This window comes from Neovison vison, chromosome 6 (assembly GCF_020171115.1).
Source record: "Neovison vison isolate M4711 chromosome 6, ASM_NN_V1, whole genome shotgun sequence".
In the NCBI taxonomy this organism is placed as follows: Eukaryota; Metazoa; Chordata; class Mammalia; order Carnivora; family Mustelidae; genus Neogale; species Neogale vison.
The window spans coordinates 118,743,193-118,765,661 of record NC_058096.1 but is presented as its reverse complement, the minus strand read 5'-3'; the positions used below and the strand labels follow the sequence as shown (position 1 = coordinate 118,765,661).

General features: G+C 39.3%; 1 protein-coding gene across 8 annotated transcripts in view; it reads left to right on the top strand.

Annotated features, from left to right (window-relative positions):
• The first annotated feature begins 538 nt into the window (after window positions 1-538).
• Window positions 539-22,469, top strand: part of RUBCN (rubicon autophagy regulator) — a 59,326-nt gene continuing 37,395 nt past the window's right edge. For all 8 annotated transcript variants that reach the window (XM_044252121.1, XM_044252120.1, XM_044252116.1 and 5 more), the window contains exons 1-2: window positions 539-781; window positions 20,708-20,861. In XM_044252121.1, coding sequence (XP_044108056.1) covers window positions 717-781; window positions 20,708-20,861 — 219 coding nt within the window. In that variant the 5' untranslated portion in view covers window positions 539-716. The remainder of the gene's footprint in view (window positions 782-20,707; window positions 20,862-22,469) is intronic.

Below are 22,469 nucleotides of genomic sequence, written 5' to 3'. Positions count from 1 at the left end.
ACTTTCTCTTCTCCTGGCTAATTCATACTTATCCTTAAAAACTCTGCTCTGAAAAACAAAAACAAAAACAAAAACCTCTGCTCTGACCAGTTCTGCAGGAAAACTTCCCCGCAAAGCCTTTCCCTCCTGCTTTTCCTTTGCGATCCCAAAGCAAGCTGTGCTCTTCAGTACGTGAGCTCTTCATTAAAATGCTTGAGGTCCCCAAACATCACCGACAGGTGTTAAACCCGGGTAGGCTGAAGCGGGGTTAACTGTACTTGGATTAAGATCAGCGTTATTTCCTAGTCTAAACTTCTGATCCCATCCGGCCCCGAGTGTGAAGCACGACCTGAGTGTGTAAGGATTTGCACCCATACGTATTCCACAACGTAACGCTGGTATTCCCCGCCTAGTGTACGGTCGCGAGCACGCAGCCAGAGGCGGCATTCGCCGCGAGCGCGGCCTCGGATTGGACCGGGCGGAGCATGCCGGGAGCGGCCGGGTCTTCGAAGTGCTTACTGGGAGTTGTAGTTCTTGGAGCCGGAAGTGGGGGTGGCAGGGCTAGAAACCGCAGCTGAGACAGCAATCACCGTTCCTGCTGTCATCCCAAGTGTAGTGCATCATCCTGAGCCCACCCACCGCGGTGCCTTCCTCCGCTTCTTAGGGCTTCGGGAGCCCTTAGGGACGAAGGGGCAGGGGCGCCTCTCTTCAGAGAGGAGGCGACCTCGTAGCCCCGGATGCGGCCGGAGGGCGCGGGAATGGAGCTCGGCGGCTGCGAGGAGCGCCTGCCGGAGGAGAGCAGGTGGGTTGGGGAAGGGCGCGGGGGGTCGAAGGCCAATGGTGCACCAAACCACCGGGAGGATTGTGAGGGCTCGGAGACCACCGGCAGAAGTGTCGGGCGTGATGGACTTTGGGAGACTTATTTGGGAAGAAATTGTGAGAAGAAGGACTGGCAGGGCGTGGATAGGACGGGAACGGGTTTAATGTGGGTATGATATGCTGAGGGCAGGGGGATCAGGAGAGGAGGTAGCTATTGAGAGGTGCTTTTGTGAGACTTTGCAGGCGAGAGTCTATAGATGGGAGTAGGGCACAATGTTGGTAGCCTGAGTGAAACTTGAGGTGACAGCTTATCAGACCAATATTAAGAAGGTTGGTGTTGTAAGAATTTCTGGGCGCAAAGGTTAGGGCACTATGACTGGCCTAGAAAGCAGCTTAGGCGGAGATGACTGTGAGGAAGACGACGAGAAGGAGGGCCTGTGTATGAAAGTGGACGATTGTAATGGCCATGGTGTGGGGGAGCGGGCTTGCTAATGAAACTAGAAATTGTGTGCGTGCCTCTGTCAGAGTGGCAGGATCTCTCTGTCATTTCCTTTTCGTCTTCAAACCCTTCTCTCTTTCTCCACAATGCAATTTAGCAATTTCACATTTATTTATACGAAACTATTGACATCTTGTTCATACCCTTTAGAAATGGAGGATTTAAGATTTTACAAACTACTTTGATTAAATGTTGACTTGTTCTCTGTATAGGTGCTTCCCATATTTAGGTGTTTGCTTCAGTGAGAAAACATCAGCAGGGGGGAAATTAATGAGATAATGCGCCCAGGTGAAGACCTGGCTGTTTTTAAGTTTGACTCCTCTTTTATGTACACTGTTAACTTGTGGCCTGCGTACAAAATGTGGACTGACAAGCCTGGGTTCCTGCCTGAGATGTATGAAAGATGAGTTCATTGAAATTGAACATCTTACTTCCCTTTTCCACGTTTCAGTTTCTGCTTATGTATATTTGGCTATTTATTCTTCCTCCAGATGTCTGTGAAATGCTTCGTGTGAAAGGTCCCATATAAATTTTAAATAAGGTTTTGGTTCAGTTTTCTTTTCCTTTACCAGTTCATGTGGGAGAGGCTGGGCTGGAAATTTCAAATTCACATTTCCTCCCCATCTAGCTGGGTTAGTTATTTATTTGATGTATTTAAATAAACACTTATCACATGCCAGGCAGTACTTAGGAGCCTTACAAGTATTAATTTATTTACTTCTCATGATGGCCAAACAAAACAGGTATTATTATTATCCCCATTTAATAGATGAGGAAGCTGAGACATGAACAGGATAAATAACTTGACAATTTCCTACAGTGAATCCTGGTGGAACTGGGATTCAAGCCCAGGCAATTTGGCTCCGGAGTCTGAACTTTTAATACTTATGCTATGCTGCCTCATTATGTTAATATACTGGGACAAAGAAATGTATAAGATAATGAATTTTATAGCATTCTTTGCCTCTCATTCAGGACCGTAGGGACAGCTCCTTTGCAGCTATATTTTTCTCTCTATTATTTTTTCCATGCTTACCTTTTTTTCTTTTTAAGATTTATTTATTCACCGGAGAGAGAGAGAGCACAAGGAGGGGCAGAGAGAGAGGGATAGAATTCCAAGCAGACTCCCCATGGATTGTGGAGCCCAACATTAGGCCCAGTTGCAACCCCAGTTGGTCGCTCAACAGACTGAGCCACCCAGGTGCCCCTCTAATGCTTGCCTCTTAACCAAGCAACTCTAGTCAAAATTTAATTTCTGCAGTGGGACTATCCCCACAAGGTCACTAGTATTGTTGCTATAGCCTACTCTTTGTTGCTGGCTGAGTTAACTCAGAATGTGTTGTTTGATGAAGTTTCATGGCACCAAGGCCTCCTTAGCTCCAAGTAGACAACTGGCATATACATACCGGTGCCTGAGAATTGAGGCATTGTGGCTGGGTCACTCTTAACCTAACTTTCTATGGTCAATAAAATACCCAGTTCAGAAAAAATCTTCATGATGAGATGGGATCATTTTATTTTTAAATTTTATTTAATGGGGCGCCTGGGTGGCTTAGTCAGTTAAGCGTCTGCTTTTAGCTCAGGGCATAATCCCAGGGTCCTGGGATCAAGCCCCGCATCCGTCTCCCATGTCTCCGCTCGGCGGGGAATCTGCTTCTCCCTCTGCCCCTACCACTCTCTCTCCCCCTCTCTCTCTGTCAAATAAAAAAAATAAAATCTTTTAAAAAGAAAGATTTTATTACTTATTTGATAGAGTGAAAGAGAGAGCATTAGTGGGGAGGAGCAAAGGGAGAGGGACAAGCAGACTCTGTGCTGAGCACAGAGCCCAATGTGGGGCTTGATCCCATGACTCTGAGTTCATGACCAGAGCTGAAATCGAGAGTCAGATGCTTAACCAGCTGAACCATCCAGGCGTTCTGAGATGGCATCATTTTTATATACAAAGGATAAACTTATCAGTATATTCCTGAAAATATCAATATATTTTCTGAAAGCAGTTGATGTAGTGAAATGTGCATTATAACCAGGTAGACCTGCCTGTGAATCCTAGCTTTACTGCTTAATTTGGCTCATCCATCTGAGTAGGAAAAATAATGCCCTCCTGACTGGTAACTTGTGAGATTTTGAAAAGATAATTTCCACAAAACTCTTCATGGGGTGCTTGGTATGTGCTAAGTGCAAAAAGTGTCTACTTGCTGTCTCCTCCCCAGTTTTCTTGAAATAAGGTGGATATGTACTTTTCTGGTTGTTGTTCTCAATTCTACTTCTTGTTCTTCTTCCTTCCTTGGCTCCTCTGAGTTCAGCACTCCACTCTGAGGATGGGGGGGTGTTAGCCTAGCTTTTCACTTTATCCTTGGATTTTAGTTATTTCGTAGGTTCCCTTAATTTTCATCTAGCTATTTATCACTCTAGCAAAACACTATACTGCTTAGGGATAATGCTTCTCTTTCTTTAGTTGGGTAGTAAGTGCCAGTCATTTGGAGGTTGTTCGGTGAAATTACTAAACGATGAAAGGATAGGTTCTTCTGGCTTTACTCCGCCACCCTATACTGCCTTAGGCTGTGCAGTCTGAACTTGAAACCCAGCTATATGCAGTTTTTCTGGTGCAGTGATCCAGATACAGTCAAAATTGAAGTATTGAAATCCTTTTTAGTGTCTCCAAACTGAGCTCAGTCCATTGGTTAAATAAAACGGTTCCATCTTCTGTTCTGTATCTCAGTTAATAGCATTTCCCACTCAACAAACCCAAATTCCCTCAAAGTGAAATTTTACTTTCCTCCTCATTCCCCTTATCAAGGTAGTTTCCAGGTCCTATGAATTTTGTTCCTGATTTTTCTCTGGGAGCTTTATTTCTTTCTCCATTTCCAAATATATTTCCTTGTATTACTGAAAAATCCAGGGAGTAATATTGCTTCAGGCCTGACCAAGTATAGGCTTAAATAAGAATTTGTCCCTCTCTGTGGGCTCCTCTTCCCTATGTGTTGTCTTCATTCAGACTTTTCTACAGGATAACCCTAATCAAGCCCAACCAAATCAAACCAAAACAACAAACAAACAAACAAAGCAATCCTAATAGGTATAACAAAAACAAAAATTTGGAGGCTGAGTATTTTTGGATTGACCTGAGTTATGTTCCCCTTCGTATAATCAGGGTATGGAATATGCCACTCTGTCAGGCCCAAATTATGTGCCCAACCCTGGATCCTGAGGCAAGGGTATACTTTCTTGGAACTTCATGGACCCCAGTATATGGCAGAGGGGTGATTCCCCTGTGGAAAAGGAGAGTTCTGTTACCAAAAGAAAGGGACATGAATTCTGGGCACATATAACCAATATATTCATCGAGGACCCTTATGATCTCTCATTGTGGATGGTCTCAGTAGCCTCCTAACTGACCTTCCAGTCTAAACTCTGGCCCTAATTCCAGACTATCTCCACATAGCCACCACTTTAATCTTTTGGAAGCAAAGTTATTATACTATTTTACTCAGAAATGTTTAATCTTTCCTTCTTGAAAAATAGAAAATAGTCAAAACTCATCCCTGACATTTAATCCAGACTTTAATCCCTGCGACATTCCCAGTTACAAAACCATGGCATTCACTCCCTCCTACATGTTCTTCTTCACCATTCTCATCCTTGTGTCTCCACATTCCCTGCAGTCCCTCCTCCTTCACCTGGAAGGCTATTAGTCATCTTTTAAATAATGCTCCTTTAGAAGGCATCCCTGACCTGCCCTTCTCCATCTCTCTTTGTAACATATCTCTCTGCAGAAGATAGTTATGTAAGTGCCCATTTCCCCCATTTCATTCTGAATACCTTGAGAGATGGAGACTCTTTGTCTTTAACCACCATAAGCCCAGTGCCTCGCCCAGTGCCCAATGTTATCGACATTCTGTGAGTATTTATTCAAGGAATGGAAACATTAACAGTTTGGTCACGCGTCTTATAGTTGGGCAGCTGCCAGTGGTACTGCTGCCTTTGGAAGGGCCTCTTTTTTCCCTTTATCCCTATTCACTTTCCCTTTTTTACATTTATCTTCATTTTCTATTTTCTTCCTTTCTTTCTCTTTTCTTTGACCGAGGTAGGGGTTGACAGTTTATACAGAACTTGTAGTAAAGCAGGAGGATCAAATAATTTTTGAGCAATCCATACTGCTAGTCCAGTTATTAGTATACCTACCTCCATTGTCCACTGTCCCCCCACCCCCAACAACATACTGTTGAAGCTTTGGGGGGAAATGCTATTGTGCAGAACACAGGAGAGGGAGGCCTATCAGCAAACAGCAGGGACCCTAAGCTGAAGCTTATCCCAGCATCTATCCTCCCCACAGCTGGTCTGCCCCCCCCCCTTTTTTTTTAAGATTTATCCATTTATTTGAGAGAGGGAGAGAGAGAGAGGGCACAAGCCGGCGGGGGGAGGGGCAGAGGGAGAGAGAGAATCCTGATACAGACATCATGCTAAGTGTGGAGCCTGACATGGGGCTTGATCTCAGGACCCTGAGATCATGACCTGAGCCAAAACTAGGAGTCGGCTGGATAACTGACTGCACCACCTTGGCACCCCTGATCTGTTTTTTATAGCTCCTTTATCACTTCTTTTATTAAATGGAATCTTTTTGTGTGTGTTTTGTAATCTTTCCTTCCTAAGTTTCACCAGCCTGCCTATCTGGGTGGTTATAGACTAGCTCTGTCCAACATAATAGCCACTGGCTACTTGTGGTGATTTAAGTTTAAATAATTAAAATTAAATAAAATCTAACATCTCAGTTCTTTAATCATACTAACCAGATTTCAAGTGCTTAATGGCCCCTGGGGCTATTGGCTGCCATACTGGACAGCACACATATAGAACATTTCCAGCATCATAGAAAGTTCAATTGAACAATGCTGTTACAGATTTAATTCTGAGTTTTTCAGGAAACAACTAGGTCATGCTTACATGTTTTTAGTTCCTCTGCATCAGGTTGACTTGAAGTTTAACCCACACTTGATTGAGAGTAGAGAGGATTATTAAAGGAAATCATAAATTATTAGTGACTAAATAGGGACTTTGTAAGGCCATGAAATTTACAGAAATCCTGCTAGATCATAGGAGTGAAGAGATGATGATTTTTTTTTACTAGAAAATAGCAGGATCCCATAATTTCTAAAAGATTCTAAGACAGTCTCCCTATGAGCTTTCTCACTTGGATGCTTTGGCGAAGAAAGCATTCAGAGCCATAACATCATTCCATTTCCACCCCCTTCAAAACCATGATTTTATTTTTGCCTTCTCGAGAATCCTTTGACAGTTTTAAATTTTCCAAGTTTTTTTTCCCCCTCTTTGTTCTACTTTTGTTATCTGCTTATTGTCTTATTGCTTTGTGGACAGAGAATATGCCTTGGAGGATTGAATAACTTTTTTTTATTGTGTGTACTTTAGTACAAGGCTAGTTTTTGTGATTGTCCTATGCTTAAAAAAAAGTGTTCTTCAGGATGTAGTTTTCTAAATTTAAAGAACAACCTTATTATGTATAATATTATTCAGCTCTTCTAATCACTTTTTTACTTTTGATTTTTATGATCTGATAATTAATCTCCCATGAACATTGTTTTTTCTTTTCTATTTTCACTTTTTTAAAATTTTATTTTTAAGTAATCTCTATATGCAAGGTGGGACTTGAACCCACAACCTTGAGATCAAGAATCTCATTCTCCACTGACTGGGCCAGCCAGGCACCCCTTGATTTTCTTTGTATGTTTTCTGTAGTTTTTGCTTCATATGTGTGTTTTATATATATATATATGTGTATGTATGCACATATATGTAAAATTATATATGTAATTTTTATATATAATTTATATATTTTTAAATTTATATATTATATATTTTTATTTACATATATTTTATATATTTCAATCTATATTTTATACATATACATTTTAGATATATACACATATATAAAATTTAAAATTTAATTAAGATAAAATTTAAAAATTTTTTAATTTTTTTAATTTTTTTTTAAAAAATTTTATTTATTTATTTGACAGAGAGAAATCACAAGTAGACGGAGAGGCAGGCAGAGAGAGAGAGAGAGGGAAGCAGGCTCCCTGCTGAGCAGAGAGCCCGATACGGGACTCGATCCCAGGACCCTGAGATCATGACCTGAGCCGAAGGCAGCGGCTTAACCCACTGAGCCACCCAGGCGCCCTAAAAAATTTTTTAATTTTAAATTTTAATTTTAAAAAAATTTTTAAAAAGATTATTTATTTGAGAGAGAGAAAGAAAGAGAGAGTGCATGAGTGCACAGGATGGGGAGGGGCAGAGGGAGAGAGAGAGAGAGATAGAATCTTTTTTTTTTTTTAAGATTTTATTTATTTATTTGACAGAGAGATCACAAGCAGGCAGAGGCAGGCAGAGAGAGAGGGGGGAAGCAGGCTCCCTGCTGAGCAGAGAGCCCAGTGCGGGACTCGATCCCAGGACCCTGGGATCATGACCTGAGCCGAAGGCAGTGGCTCAACCCACTGAGCCACCCAGGCGCCCAGAGAGAGAGAGAATCTTAAGCCAACTCCTTGCCGAGCATAGAGCCCAAAGCAGGGCTGGAACTTATGATTCTGAGATCATGACCTATGTTGAAATCTAGAGTTGGCCACTTAACTGACTGAGCCACCCAGACTCCCTTGTTTTATATTTTGAGGCCATGTTATTAGATACATAAAATTAGTGAGAGCTACATCTTCATTATGGCTTCTTTGTCTTTTTAAATGATTTTTGCCTTAAATGCAGTCTTGATGTAATATCATAATTTCTGCCTACCTTTTTGCTTGATTGGTTCTTTGGTTTTAAATAGTTGAGTTTATTTCATTGACTTTTATTTTTATTTCATGTCTGTTTTATCTTAATTCTGTCATCTTTTAAAAATGACTTTTTAGGGGCGCCTGGGTGGCTCAGTGGGTTAAAGCCTCTGCCTTCGGCTCAGGTCATGATCCCAGGGTCCTGGGATCGAGCCCCGCGTCGGGCTCTCTGCTCAGCAGGGAGCCTGCTTCCTCCTCACTCTCTGCCTACCTCTCAGCCTACTTGTGGTCTCTGCCTGTCAAATAAATAAAATCTTAAAAAAAAAATGACTTTTTATTATGTTCTTTTGCTTTTTCTTTGCCTTGGCAGTATTTAAGATAATCTAGTTTTAGTTGTAATGATGATTAGCTTTTACTTTAAAATAGTGTCCCTAAAACTGGAGGCAACTGAAGCACTGTCTTTCCTCCCCTGCCTTTGCTATTGAAGGTGGGGGGTGGTGTGCCTCCTTGCTCGTAAAGCATTGTGCTACCCAGATGTGACTGTAACGTAATGAAATTGGCTTTCTTCTATGACTCAGGAAATTAACCTTACTGTTTTACAATAAAATCTTCTATGTTTCTACGATTCTATTAAGTAAGCAGATTTGAATCTCTGTTATATACAAGATACTTCCAAGAGTCTTCTGAGGAAGTCTTCCTAGCTTTCCTGCTTAAGCAAGAGTACCCTGAGCATGATCAGGCCTTGGAATCTATGCTTATGAAGAGGAGATTTAGCTTGGTTTAAAATCAGTTGAGATATTCTTTAGTTGCAGAGCACAGTGACAAGTCTTAATTTGTGTTACAGCCGGTCCTATCCTGGATGGTTTTGGCAGATTTTTCTTTGAGCAGAATGGGTAAGAAGGCTTTATTCAGGTACCCCTTCTGATGTAGTTTGACTTACTATATTTATGCACTGGAAATTCGAAGAGGGAAAAGAAAAGAGAAAAGGAAAGGAATACCATTATCTACCCTATGATGGTGCTTTCTGTAGATTATCAATCACACTGAGGGAGCTGAAGCTTAAAAAACTTAAATGGCTTACCTAAGACTGCTTGACTAGTTTGTGGAGAGCTAGGATTCAAATTCAGGTTGGCCTGACTGTGAACCTTGCTCTCTTTCTGCTGCATGACATTTTCTCCCTCTTTCTAATAACAGCACATAAGAAATAGAAAAGACACGGTTTCTATCCTTAAGAAAACAAATAATATACAACAACAATTAAATAGCATTTTTTTAAAAGGATCATCAGGAGGAATGGTATATTGACAGCATATATTATGGGGTTTCCAACAAGGGAGTTATAGCTGGTCAAATTATTTAGAACTTCTTAGGAGAAGGTTGAACGAGAGCTGAACCTGAATCCCTGAATGAGACAAGAGGAGAAGCATTTTAAGTGGAAAGATCTGCTAAATAAAACCATGGAAGTAGGTATGAGGTTGGCATGTTTATAATAGAGTGTGGTGGGGAAAGAGACTGTTTTCAAATTGAGGAGTACCGAGTGGGAACATTGGTATTTAGACTGGGGCTACATGATGGAGACTTTTTGAATTCCATACCAAGGAGTTTATATACCATCAATGGTTAAGTTTCTGACATAAGGGATTTAACTTTTGGTAAATCTGCTCATTGTTGAAATTAAATAAATTTAATATTCAAATGTAGTGTGATTGGTGAGGGATTTGTTGAATAGATTTGAAATTATAGGCATGCCTAGGAGGACCACTTATTCCCCCCTAGACATTAAGATTCTGCTGTCAGCCATTAAAGAGATGGAACTAGCCAATGGTTGGGTTCTCCCAGGTGCCCCAGAGCTGAGAAACTATAGTAAAGTCAAGGATGTTTTTTTTTATGAGCATTATTTATTTAAAAACATCATAAATATTAATTGCATGCTGTACTCATTAAATACTATATAATTGAAACCAGGAAGTATGGAGCCAGATAAGAAAATTAAACAAATTAAATGTATAGTCTATTGTTACTTAAGTGTTACCAATAATTATTTCACTTAGCGATGTTTTCCTCTACTTTAAAGATCACTTCTCTTCAAGGAGTGCTTTTTGGTATTAAAAGTCCCGGGTGTTTTCCTGACCACAATCTTTCAGCCTAAGATGCCCTTCCCACTTTTGGGATTTAAAAATCCTTGATGGTACTTTCCAGCCTTTTGTTAGCTAATTTTGTTCAGATTCTTGATCTTTCATTAATTGCTAGAATTGTTTAGGAAGGGCTAAACAGGGATGCCTGGGTGGCTCAATTGGTTGAGCATCTGCCTTCAGCTCAGGTCATGATCCCAGAATCCTGGGATCAAGTCCCTATCAGGCTCCCTGCTTGGCAAGGAACCTACTTCTCCCTTTGCCTGCCACTCTGTCTGCTTGTGTGCTCCTGTGCTCTGTCTCTCTCTCTCTCTCTCTGACCAATAAATAAGTAAAATCTTTAAGAATAGAAAGAAAAGCTACAAAGAAGGAAGAGCTAAACAGTTTCTCTCCTCTGTAGAACTAGAGGTAACTATTGTTACATATCTCCATTTCTCTCAATATTTTTACCTGGGATCATAAATACAATTTTATATTCTGCCTTTTATACCTTAATATATCATTAACTTTGGGAACTTTTTCTAATCAAAGATTTTAATGGTTTCATGATATTCCATCATTTAGATATCACATACCTGTCTTCACATTTCAGGGATCAAATCATAATCTGACTTGGGACAACCTGACCTTCAGTCTTGATTTCAGGTAGATACCACAATTCATTGCAGATAAACGGCACACTGTGGAGGGGGTATGCCAATAAGTTGAAGCTATTTCCTTGTCCTTCCTAAAAAGGGCACTGGGGATCAAAGGTATGCTTATATGTATTTCTTGGATTGAATCTCACTTTATAATCACTTATTATGTGTATATTATTTGTCACATATTTCACTTATTTTTAGTGAAAAGTATTTATATGGCATAGCACTTTTCATTTATTTATTTATTATGTTTTCATTTAAATTCCAGTTAGTTAAATAGTGTAATATTATTTTCAGGGGTACAATATAGTGATTGGACACTTCCATATATCACCTGGGGCATTGCACTGTTTTAAAGAGATAAAATTTGTGGGGCACCTGGGTGGCTCAGTTGGTTAAGCATCCAGTTCTTGATCTTGGCTCAGGTCATGAGGTCAGGGTCATGACATCCAGCCCTGCACCAGCTCTGCGCTAGGTTGCGTATATCTTTTCAACTTAGTATTTTCATATTACGTAAAGAATATGGGTAGTAGAATTACTGTACCATAGGGTAGTTCTATTTTTTAATTTTTTGAGGAGACTCCACACTGTTTTCCACATTGACTGCACTACTTTGCATTCCTACCAACAGAGCAGGAGGGTTCCTTTTTCTTCCACATCCTCACCAGCACTTGCTGTTTCTTGTGTTTTTGATTTCAGCCATTCTGGCAGATGTAGAGTGATACCTTATTGTGGTTTTGATTTGCATTTGCTTCATGATGAGTGAGGTTGAGCATCTTTTCATGTGTCTTTTGGCTGTCTGTATGTCTTCTTTGTAGAGATGTCTGTTCAAGGGATGCCTGGGTGGCTCAGTTGGTTGGGCGGCTGCCTTCGGCTCAGGTCATGATCCCAGCGTCCTGGGAGCGAGTCCCACATCGGGCTCCTTGCTCAGCGGGGAGTCTGCTTCTCCCTCTGTCTCTAGCCTGCCACTCTGCCTGTGCTTGCACTCTGTATCTCTCTCTCTCTAACAAATAAATAAAACCTTTAAAAAAAAAAAAGAAATGTCTGTTCATGTCTTGCGCCTGCTTTTTAATTGGATTATTTATTTTTTTGATGTTGAATTTTGGAAGTTCTTTATATATTTTGGATACTAACCCTTTATCAGATATGTCATTTGCAAATATTATCTTCCATTCTATAATTGTCTTTTAGTTTTGCTGATGGTTTCCTTTGCTGTGCAGAAGCTTTTTATTGTGATAAAGTCCCAGTAGTTTATTTTTGCTTTTGTTTCCCTTGCTTCAGGAGACATATTTAGAAAAATATTGCTATAGCTAATGTCAGAGAATTACTGCCTGTGCTCTCTTCTAGAGCTCTTAGGTTTCAGATCTCACATTTAGGTCCTTAATCCATTTTGAGTTTATATTGTGTATATGTAAATTGGTCCAGTTTCATTCTTTCGCATGTAGCTGTCCAGTTTTCACAACACCATTTTTTGAAGAGACTGTCTTTTTCCAGTTACATCTTCTTGCCTCCTTTGTCAAAAATTAAGTGACCATATAATCCTGAGTTTATTTCTGGGCTCTCCATTGTGTTCTATTGATGTGTGTCTGTTTTTGTGCCTGTACTATATTGATTACTATAGCTTTGTAGTGTATCTTGAAATCTGGGCTTGTGATATTTCCAGTTTTGCTCTTCTTTTTCAAGATTTCTTTGGCTATTTGGTGTCTTTTGTGTTTCCATGCAATTTTTAGGATTGTTTGTTTTAGTTCTGAGAAGAATGCTATTTATACTTTGCTAGGGATTGCATTAAATCTGTAGATTGTGCTGGATAGTATGGACATTTTAACAGTATTTGTTTTTCCAGTCCATGAGCATGGAATATCTTTCCATTTGTTTGTGTTGTCTTCAATTTCTTTCATCAGTGTTTCATAGTTTTCAGAATATACGTCTTTCACCTACTTGGTTAAGTTTATTCCTAGGTATTTTATTGTTTTGGTGTAATTGTAAATAGGATTTTTAAAAAAATTTCTCTTCCTGCTACTTCATTATTACTGTATAGAAATGCAGCAAATTTCTGTATATTGGTTTTGTATCCTGTGATCTTACTGAATTAATTTATCACTACTAACAGTGTTTTGGTGGAATGTTTAGGATTTTCTGTAAATAGTATCATGTCATCTACAGATAAGGAAAGTTTTACTCCTTTTTTTTTTTTAAACCAATTTGGATGCCTTTTATTTCTTTTTGTTGTCTGATTGCTGTGGCTAGGACTTGCCCTACTATGAATAGAAGGGGGTGAAAGTGGACATCCTTGTTTTGTTCCTCTTGTTCCTGATCTTAGGGGAAAAGCTCTGCACTGAGTATGATATTCGTTGTGTTTTTCATATAAGACCTCTATTATGTTGAGGTATGTTCCCTCCAAACCTTTTTTGCTGAGCGTTTTTATAATAAATGGGTGTTGTACTTTGTCAAATGCTTTTTCTGCATCTGTTGAAGTGATCATGTAGTTTTTTAATTCTTTCTCTTGTTTTTTTTTTTTTAAGATTTTTATTTATTTATTTATTTGATAGACAGAGAGAGATCACAAGTAGGCAGAGAGGCACGCAGAGAGAGAGGGGGAAGCAGGCTCCCCGCTAAGCAGAGAGCCCGATGTGGGGCTCGATCCCAGGACCCTGAGATCATGACCTGAGCTGAAGGCAGAGACTTAAACCACTGAGCCACCCAGGCGCCCCTCTTTCTCTTGTTGATGTGGTATATCATACTGATTGATTTGTGAATATTGAACCACTCTTGTATCCCAGAAATAAATCCTGCTTGATTGTGAATGATAGTGAATGATTGTGATTGATAGTGAATGATTATTGTAACATATTGATGCTTTTGGTTTGCTAATATTTTTTGAGGATTTTTATATACATGTTCATCAGAGACATTGGGCTGTAGTTCTCTCACTCTTTCTCTCTCTCTCTCTCTTTTTTTTTTTTTTTTTGTAGCATATCTGGTTTTAGTATCACGGTAATGCTGGCTCCTTGAGTATTACTTCTGATTGTGACATGACATGACATGACAAGCTTAAGACTGAGCTGGCTTTTAGGAAAACTTTTTCCTTGAATAATCTTATTTGAGTTGCTTAAGCAATTTCTGTTCCTCTTTAAAGGAGGAATGAAGTCAAAATTCTCCCCCCCAAAAATATGTGGGACTTTATTCTGAGGTTTTTTTTTTTTTTTTTTTTTGCAAGTTAATATTTTTATTTATTTATTTTTTTCCCAATTTATTTATTTTCAGAAAAACAGTATTCATTATTTTTTCACCACACCCAGTGCTCCATGCAAGCTGTGCCCTCTATAATACCCACCACCTGGTACCCCAACCTCCCACCCCCCCCGCCACTTCAAACCCCTCAGACTGTTTTTCAGAGTCCATAGTCTCTCATGGTTCACCTCCCCTTCCAATTTACCCAAATTCCCTACTACTCTCTAACGCCCCTTGTCCTCCATGCTATTGGTTATGCTCCACAAATGAGTGAAACCATATGATAATTGACTCTCTCTGCTTGACTGATTTCACTCAGCATAATCTCTTCCAGTCCCGTCCATGTTGCTACAAAAGTTGGATATTCGTCCTTTCTGATGGAGGCATAATACTCCATAGTGTATATGGACCACATCTTCCTTATCCATTCATCCGTTGAAGGGCATCTTGGTTCTTTCCATAGTTTGGCGACTGTGGCCATTGCTGCTATAAACATTGGGGTACAGATGGCCCTTCTTTTCACGACATCTGTATCTTTGGGGTAAATACCCAGGAGTGCAATTGCAGGGTCGTAGGGAAGCTCTATTTTTAATTTCTTGAGGAATCTCCACACTGTTCTCCAAAGAGGCTGCACCAACTTGCATTCCCACCAACAGTGTAAGAGGGTTCCCCTTTCTCCACATCCTCTCCAACACATGTTGTTTCCTGTTTTGTTAATTTTGGCCATTCTAACTGGTGTAAGGTGGTATCTCAATGTGGTTTTAATTTGAATCTCCCTGAGGGCTAATGATGATGAGCATTTTTTCATGTGTCTGATAGCCATTTGTATTTCTTGATTGGAGAAGTGTCTGTTCATATCTTCTGCCCATTTTTTGATGTGTTTGTCTGTTTCGTGTGGGTTGAGTTTGAGGAGTTCATTATAGATCCTGGATATCAACCTTTTGTCTGTACTGTCATTTGCAAATATCTTCTCCCATTCCGTGGGTTGCCTCTTTGTTTTTTTGACTGTTTCCTTTGCTGTGCAGAAGCTTTTGATTTTGATGAAGTCCCAGAAGTCTATTTTCGCTTTTGTTTCCTTTGCCTTTGGAGACATATCTTGAAAGAAGTTGCTGTGGCTGATATCGAAGAGATTACTGCCTATGTTCTCCTCTAAGATTCTGATAGATTCCTGTCTCACGTTGAGGTCTTTTATCCATTTTGAGTTGATCTTTGTGTACGGTGTAAGAGAATGGTCGAGTTTCATTCTTCTACATATAGCTGTCCAGTTTTCCCAGCACCATTTATTGAAGAGACTGTCTTTTTTCCACTGTATATTTTTTCCTGTTTTGTCGAAGATTAATTGACCATAGAGTTGAGGGTCCATATCAGGGCTCTCTACTCTGTTCCACTGGTCTATGTGTCTGTTTTTATGCCAGTACCATGCTGTCTTGGTGATCACAGCTTTGTAATAAAGCTTGAAATCAGGTAAGGTGATGCCGCCAGCTTTATTTTTGTTTTTCAACGTTTCCTTAGCGATTCGGGGTCTCTTCTGATTCCATACAAATTTTTGGATTATTTGCTCCAGCTCTTTGAAGAATGCCGGTGGAATTTTGATCGGAATGGCATTAAAAGTATAGATTGCTCTAGGCAGTATAGACGAAATGGATGCATTCCTGGAAAAATATAAACTACCAAAATTGAACCAGGAAGAAATCGACAACCTGAATAGACCGATATCTAATAACGAGATTGAAGCAGTGATCAAAAATCTCCCAAAAAACAAGAGCCCAGGACCTGACGGATTCCCTGGGGAATTCTACCAAACCTTCCAAGAAGAAATAACACCTATTCTCCTGAAGCTGTTTCAAAAAATTGAAGCAGAAGGAAAACTTCCAGACTCTTTCTATGAAGCCAGCATTACCCTGATCCCCAAACCAGGCAAGGACCATACCAAAAAGGAGAATTTCAGACCAATATCACTGATGAATATGGATGCTAAGATTCTCAACAAGATCCTAGCCAACAGGATCCAACAACACATTAAAAAGATTATCCACCATGATCAGGTGGGATTCATCCCTGGGCTACAAGGATGGTTCAACATTCGTAAATCAATCAATGTGATACAACAAATTAATAGGAGAAGAGAGAAGAACCACATGGTCCTCTCAATTGATGCAGAAAAAGCATTTGACAAAATCCAACATCCGTTCCTGATTAAAACGCTTCAAAGTATAGGGATAGAGGGAACATTCCTGAACCTCATCAAATCTATCTATGAAAGACCCACAGCAAATATCATCCTCAATGGGAAAAAGCTTGCAGCCTTCCCGTTGAGATCAGGAACAAGACAAGGATGCCCACTTTCACCACTCTTGTTCAACATAGTATTAGAAGTCCTAGCAACAGCAATCAGACAACAGAGAGAAATAAAAGGTATCCAAATTGGTAATGAAGAAGTCAAACTCTCTCTCTTCGCAGATGACATGATTCTTTATATGGAAAACCCAAAAGACTCCACCCCCAAACTACTAGAACTCATACAGCAATTCAGCAGCGTGGCAGGATACAAAGTCAATGTGCAGAAATCAGTGGCTTTCTTATACACTAACAAGGAAAATACAGAAAGGGAAATTAGAGAATCGATTCCATTTACTATAGCACCAAGAACCATAAGATACCTGGGAATAAACCTAACTAAAGAGGTAAAGGATCTATACTTGAGGAACTATAGAACACTCATGAAAGAAATTGAAGAAGACACAAAAAGATGGAAGACCATTCCATGCTCTTGGATCGGAAGAATAAACATCGTTAAAATGTCTATTCTGAGGTTTTTGATGAAAGTGATTCGGGTAAGGATGGATTATGCTGTCCCTTGCCACTTAGGCCTGATTTTTCCTTGGCACAGGGTGAGATGCTTAGAAAGACTTTTAATTTATGGTGATTAAGGGAGAGCACTCTGTGTACTTGCAGAAGTGGCTCTGCAAAGAACTACTTTGAACCTAATATACTTTAAAGACCTTACCTTTGCCCAGGTAAAGATTACATATGAATCCAAGGTGATACTATTCAAATAATTATTACCAAGCAGGTTTTCCCCAAGAAAGACTGACCTTACTTGCTGAAAATGTGGTTCAAGAATGCAGAGTCATATTTGATTTCTCATGGTGATCTGTTTACTTGCATCCAAGATTCAGGTATGAATAGATTAGTCCCACCACTGTGTGTGGGCTTCAGTTGAGTTTAGCATTTCAACTCTCTGAAAGTGGTAACTATCATTAGGGTAAAGGAACCTCAAAAGGTAAAGATACTAAATAGACTATGTAAATCAAAATTTTGAAAGTTTACTTTTCTTTGAGCATATACCAAATGTAAGTGATTTGGTATATCTTAGAATAAGAGCCACATTCTTTTGTAGCTTTGGTACCTTAGGGACACTATAGTATGGGGAGGGAAAGTTCCTTAGCTTTGTCCAGAAGTTGGTAGTAGATCTGAATGCTCAGGTTTCTTGGATTTCAGGATTCTTTATATAATTTTGGAATCACAGCCTAGTAGGATGATGAGGTATTTGGTGTCTGCTTTCAGAATTTATCATGATAGTTCTTTGACAGTTAAGCTTGTAAGATCAAGAATAAATCAGAGGTATTGCTCAGCCATCAAAAAGAATAAAATCTTGCCATTTTCAATGACATTAATAAAACTAGAGGGTATTGTGCTAAATGAGATAAATCAGAGAAAGAGAAATACCATATGATTTCACTCATATGTGGAATTTAAGAAACAAAATAGATGATGATAGGGGAAGGGAAGGAAAAATAAAGTAAGATGAAAACAGAGAGGGAGGCACACCAGAAAAGATTCTGAACTCTAGGAAACAAACTGAGGGTTACTAGAGGGTAGGTGGGTTGGGGAATGGGATAAATGAGTGATGGGCGTCAAGGAGAGCACCTGATGTAATAATGAGCACTGGGTGTTATATGCAACTGATGAATCACTAAATTCTACTCCTGAAACTAATAATAAAGTATATGTTAACTAAACTGAGTTTAAATAAAAAAATTTTAAAAGATTAAATCAGAATAAATCAGAACATAGATATGCAAAGTTGCTTTAGTAAACAAACTGCTCTCAGGTCTACAAGACGTGATTGTAACCTGTTGGAATGTGAAAACCGTGTCTATCTGAACAGATCAGATTAACCCTAAGGAAGCATAGGAGATGGAGAATCACTGAAGCAGAAGTTGGTAGTCAGTTGGCCTCTGTGATGGTAGTTTCTCACAATGTAACAATAAGTGGCATTTTAATGGCCATCTAAGTCCCATGTGCATCTTAGTTATTTGAGATATCTCTAAGGACTGGTATGGAAATAGAACAGGGAAGTGGCCAACAAGTACATGGAGGGGTGCTCAGCATCATCAGTCATCAGGGAAATGCAAATCAAAACTGTTATGAGTTATCACCTCACACCTCTTAGAAGGGCCGTTATCAAAAAGATGAATGACAGGTGTTGGTGAGAATGTAGAGAAAAGGGAATCCTTGTGCACTTTTGGTGGGAATATAGTGGTGCAGCCACTGTAGAAAACAGTATGGAGATTCCTCAAAAATTAAAAATAGAAATACATTTGATTCAGCAATTTAATTTCTGGGTCTGTATCCAAAGGAAACAAAAACAGGATGCTGAAGAGATATCTGTACCCCGGTATTCACTGAAGCATTATTTATAATAGGCAAGGCATGGAAACAACCTTAGTATCCACTGATAGATGAATGGATAAAGAAAATGTCACACACACACAGACATGGGAATATTATTCAGCCCTAAAAAAGGGAATCCTGCCATTTTTGACAATATGGATGGACCTTTAGAGCTTTATGTTAAATGAAATAAGTCAGTTCGAGAAAGACAAATACTGTATGCTCTCACTTATATGTGGAGTCTAAAAAAGTCAAACTCATAGAAACAGAGAAGAGATTGATTGGTGGCTGCTAGAGGTGGGGGTGTGGGGAATGAGGGTGAAGGTAGTCCAAAGATACAAACTTCCAGTAATAAGATAAATAAATTCTGGGGATGTAATGTACAGCATGGGTGACTATAGTTAACAATACTGTATTGTATATTTGGAAGTTGCTAAGAAAGTAGATCTAAATGTTTTCATCACAAGAAAAAATTTGTAACTATGCTCGGTGATTAATGTTAACTAATTTTATTGTGGTAATCATTTTACAATATGTATATCAAATCCTTATGTTATACACCTTAAAGTAATATAATATGTCAATCATATCTCAATAAAAGTGGGGAAGAAAGAAATGGCTCAAGTGAGTTTGGTGACTTGAATGTTCAATGGTGTAAGGTTGTCTCCCAGTTTGAATAAATTCTTGGTCTTAATGTCTTGAGAGCGGAAGACCAGATTGAGATTCATCTGACTTTCTCTTTTTAGATGACACTTTTATACTGGACCTAGCTTTGTTCATCTTATTTTGTCTTTACTCATCCACTTTTAAAAATGACTCAGAAAGTATACAAATAAGTTATAAATAGTTTTGTATACATAGTTTTGTATAAATAGTTTTGAATAAATTTGTATAAATTTTGTATAAATAGTTTTGAATACAGATAGAAAAGATTCAGAATGCTTCTACCCCATAAGTATTTAAATGATGTAAAATAGTATGATGAAAGTTACCTGAAAAAAATTATTCCTGTGACTGTCCTTGGAAAATATTAGGAGTAGTATTCTAATGAGAAATGGAAGGGCAAGGTAAAGTGTGCAGTATAACAATTTTCAGACTTTTCCTCTTTGGTACTTTAGATTGTTCAGAATAAGCCAAAAGTTGACTGATTTGGAGGCATGTCCCTAAATGACTTAGTGCAAACAAAACATTCTTGTCTTTATTTTAGCTTAAAAAACTATGGGGGGAAGTAATGGATAATTTATATTCTTAACCATAATACTTGTGTGCAGTTATGTGTACTGAGTGCATGGAAATATAGTGAATAAAAATTCATTTTTGACTTTTTTACTTAGAAAAAGATTTCTGGTTTTGAGCAATGCCCTCATCTCTTTATATGTTGCTCATGTACTATCATTTCCAGAAATGGATTTTTTTTTTAGGATTTTATTTATTTATTTGACAGAGAGAGATCACAAGTAGGCAGAGGCAGGTAGAGAGAGAGAGAGAGGAGGAGGCAGGCTCCCTGCTGAGCAGAGAGCCCGATGCGGGACTCGATCCCAAGACCCTGAGATCATGACCTGAGCCGAAAGCAGCGGCTTAACCCACTGAGCCACCCAGGTGCCCCTCCAGAAATGGATCTTAATGGGTCACACTCCTAGAAACATGGGTTATAGGTTATTTATGTGAGAATTAAATGAGATAATAGATGAAGATCACCTTACGATGCATAATATGCCACATTAAGATTGAGGGAGTTTTCTTTGCTTTGTCTTTTTTATTTTTTAATCTTAGTGTTCTTTACAACTTAAGCTCTTTCAGAATTGGGTTTTATGCCCAAGTAAAAAATTAATAGGGGATAAAATGTTAGGATATAGGGCAGGAGGCTTCTTGGCTTAGACTTTCTTTGACACGATTAGGATTAGATATAACAAAGGTAACTAACCAACAAAGGTATAATTGATGCCGTTGCAGGAGGGAGCACTGGCAGTTGCTGGGTAATTTGAAGACTACCGTGGAGGGTTTGGTGTCAGCCAACAGTCCCAACGTCTGGTCCAAGTATGGTGGCCTGGAACGGCTTTGCAGGGACATGCAAAGCATCCTCTATCATGGGCTCATCCATGACCAGGTATGTGAACTTCTTCTTTTCTGCCAGATTGACTATACCACTTGTTGGAAAGACAAAATTGCATTAAGGTGTTGGCAGGAAGAAGATGAAGGCTCCTAGTCTGAGAGTCCTTGAGGATAGGACTATAACATGATGATCATGAGGAGGACAATAATGACGAATCACTAGGATTTTTCTCTTAGGAGCACCCTAGGAGAAGTATTTACAGATTATTGTCATTTTTATAATATCCTTTGAGCATCATTTTGTAGGTAACTGGTTGATTCTTGGGAGTGGTAGTTTAAGTTATAGCTAAATTTTTTAAAATATAAACTTTATTTTTTTTTTTTTAAAGATTTTATTTATTTATTTGAGAGAGATAGACAGTGAGAGAGAGCATGAGCGAGGAGAAGGTCAGAGAGCGAAGCAGACTTCCCATGGAGCTGGGAGCCTGATGTGGGACTCGATCCCGGGACTCCAGGATCACGCCCTGAGCCGGAGGCAGTCGTCCAACCAACTGCGCCACCCAGGCGTCCCTAAAATATAAACTTTATTAATGTTGAGTTTCTTTTCTGTAATATCCTCAAACGCTCTAATAAACTTGGAGTATTGATAATGAGTAGAATGTAATAATACTTAATGGTTTTGCTTCGTCTTTGGCAGTTACTCCATTTGCAGTGTTTTAGATAAGGTTCATATCTGGGTATAATTGTCAAGTGAGTCATTGGCTCTGTATGCTACTTTAAAAAAAAATCAGACCTCACAAATATGTGCATAATCAAGTGTTCCCAAACACTCATGCTTATCCCATGTCAGGGTCTAAGTATTCTTCCCTGGAACTCTTTCCCTTGAGCCAAGCTTGTCTTTTACTTTTTCTTCTTCTTTATCTCTCTTTTTTAAAAAAGATTTTATTTATTTATTTGACAGAGAGAGAGATCACAAGTAGGCAGAGAGGCAGGCAGAAAGAAAGGGGGAAGCAGGCTCCCTGCTGAGCAGAGAGCCCGATGCTGGGCTTGATCCCAGGACCCTGAGATCATGATCTGAGCCAAAGGCAGAGGCTCAACCCACTGAGCCACCCAGCCGCGCTGTCTTTTTCTTTTTTTTTTTTTTTAAGATTTTATTTATTTATGAGAGAGAGAGAGGGAGAGAGCGAGCACAGGCAGACAGAGTGGCAGGCAGAAGCAGAGGCAGAGGGAGAAGCAGGCTCCCCGCCGAGCAAGGAGCCCGATGTGGGACTCGATCCCAGGACACTGGGATCATGACCTGAGCCGAAGGCAGCTGCTTAACCAACTGAGCCACCCACGCGTCCCTGTCTTTTTCTTTTTTAATAAGAATTTATTCTCAACTAGATTAGCAGTCACACTGAAAAAGAGCTAATCAAATAATTAGTGTTAAGGAATTCATATGCTACCTCTCTTCTAAAAATATGTGTATATTCTGAACAGTATCTTTAAACTAATGTTCTTACTGGATATTTTCAGAACTCAGTGGAGAAGTTGGCTTAGGTGAGATTTTCTTTATTCAAAATAAGTTCTGAAAGTGAGGCTCTCTCAAAGGGTTTCTTTTCCTTCTTTTAAAGATTTTACTTATTTATTTGACAGAGAGAGACAGGTCACAGGTAGGCAGAGA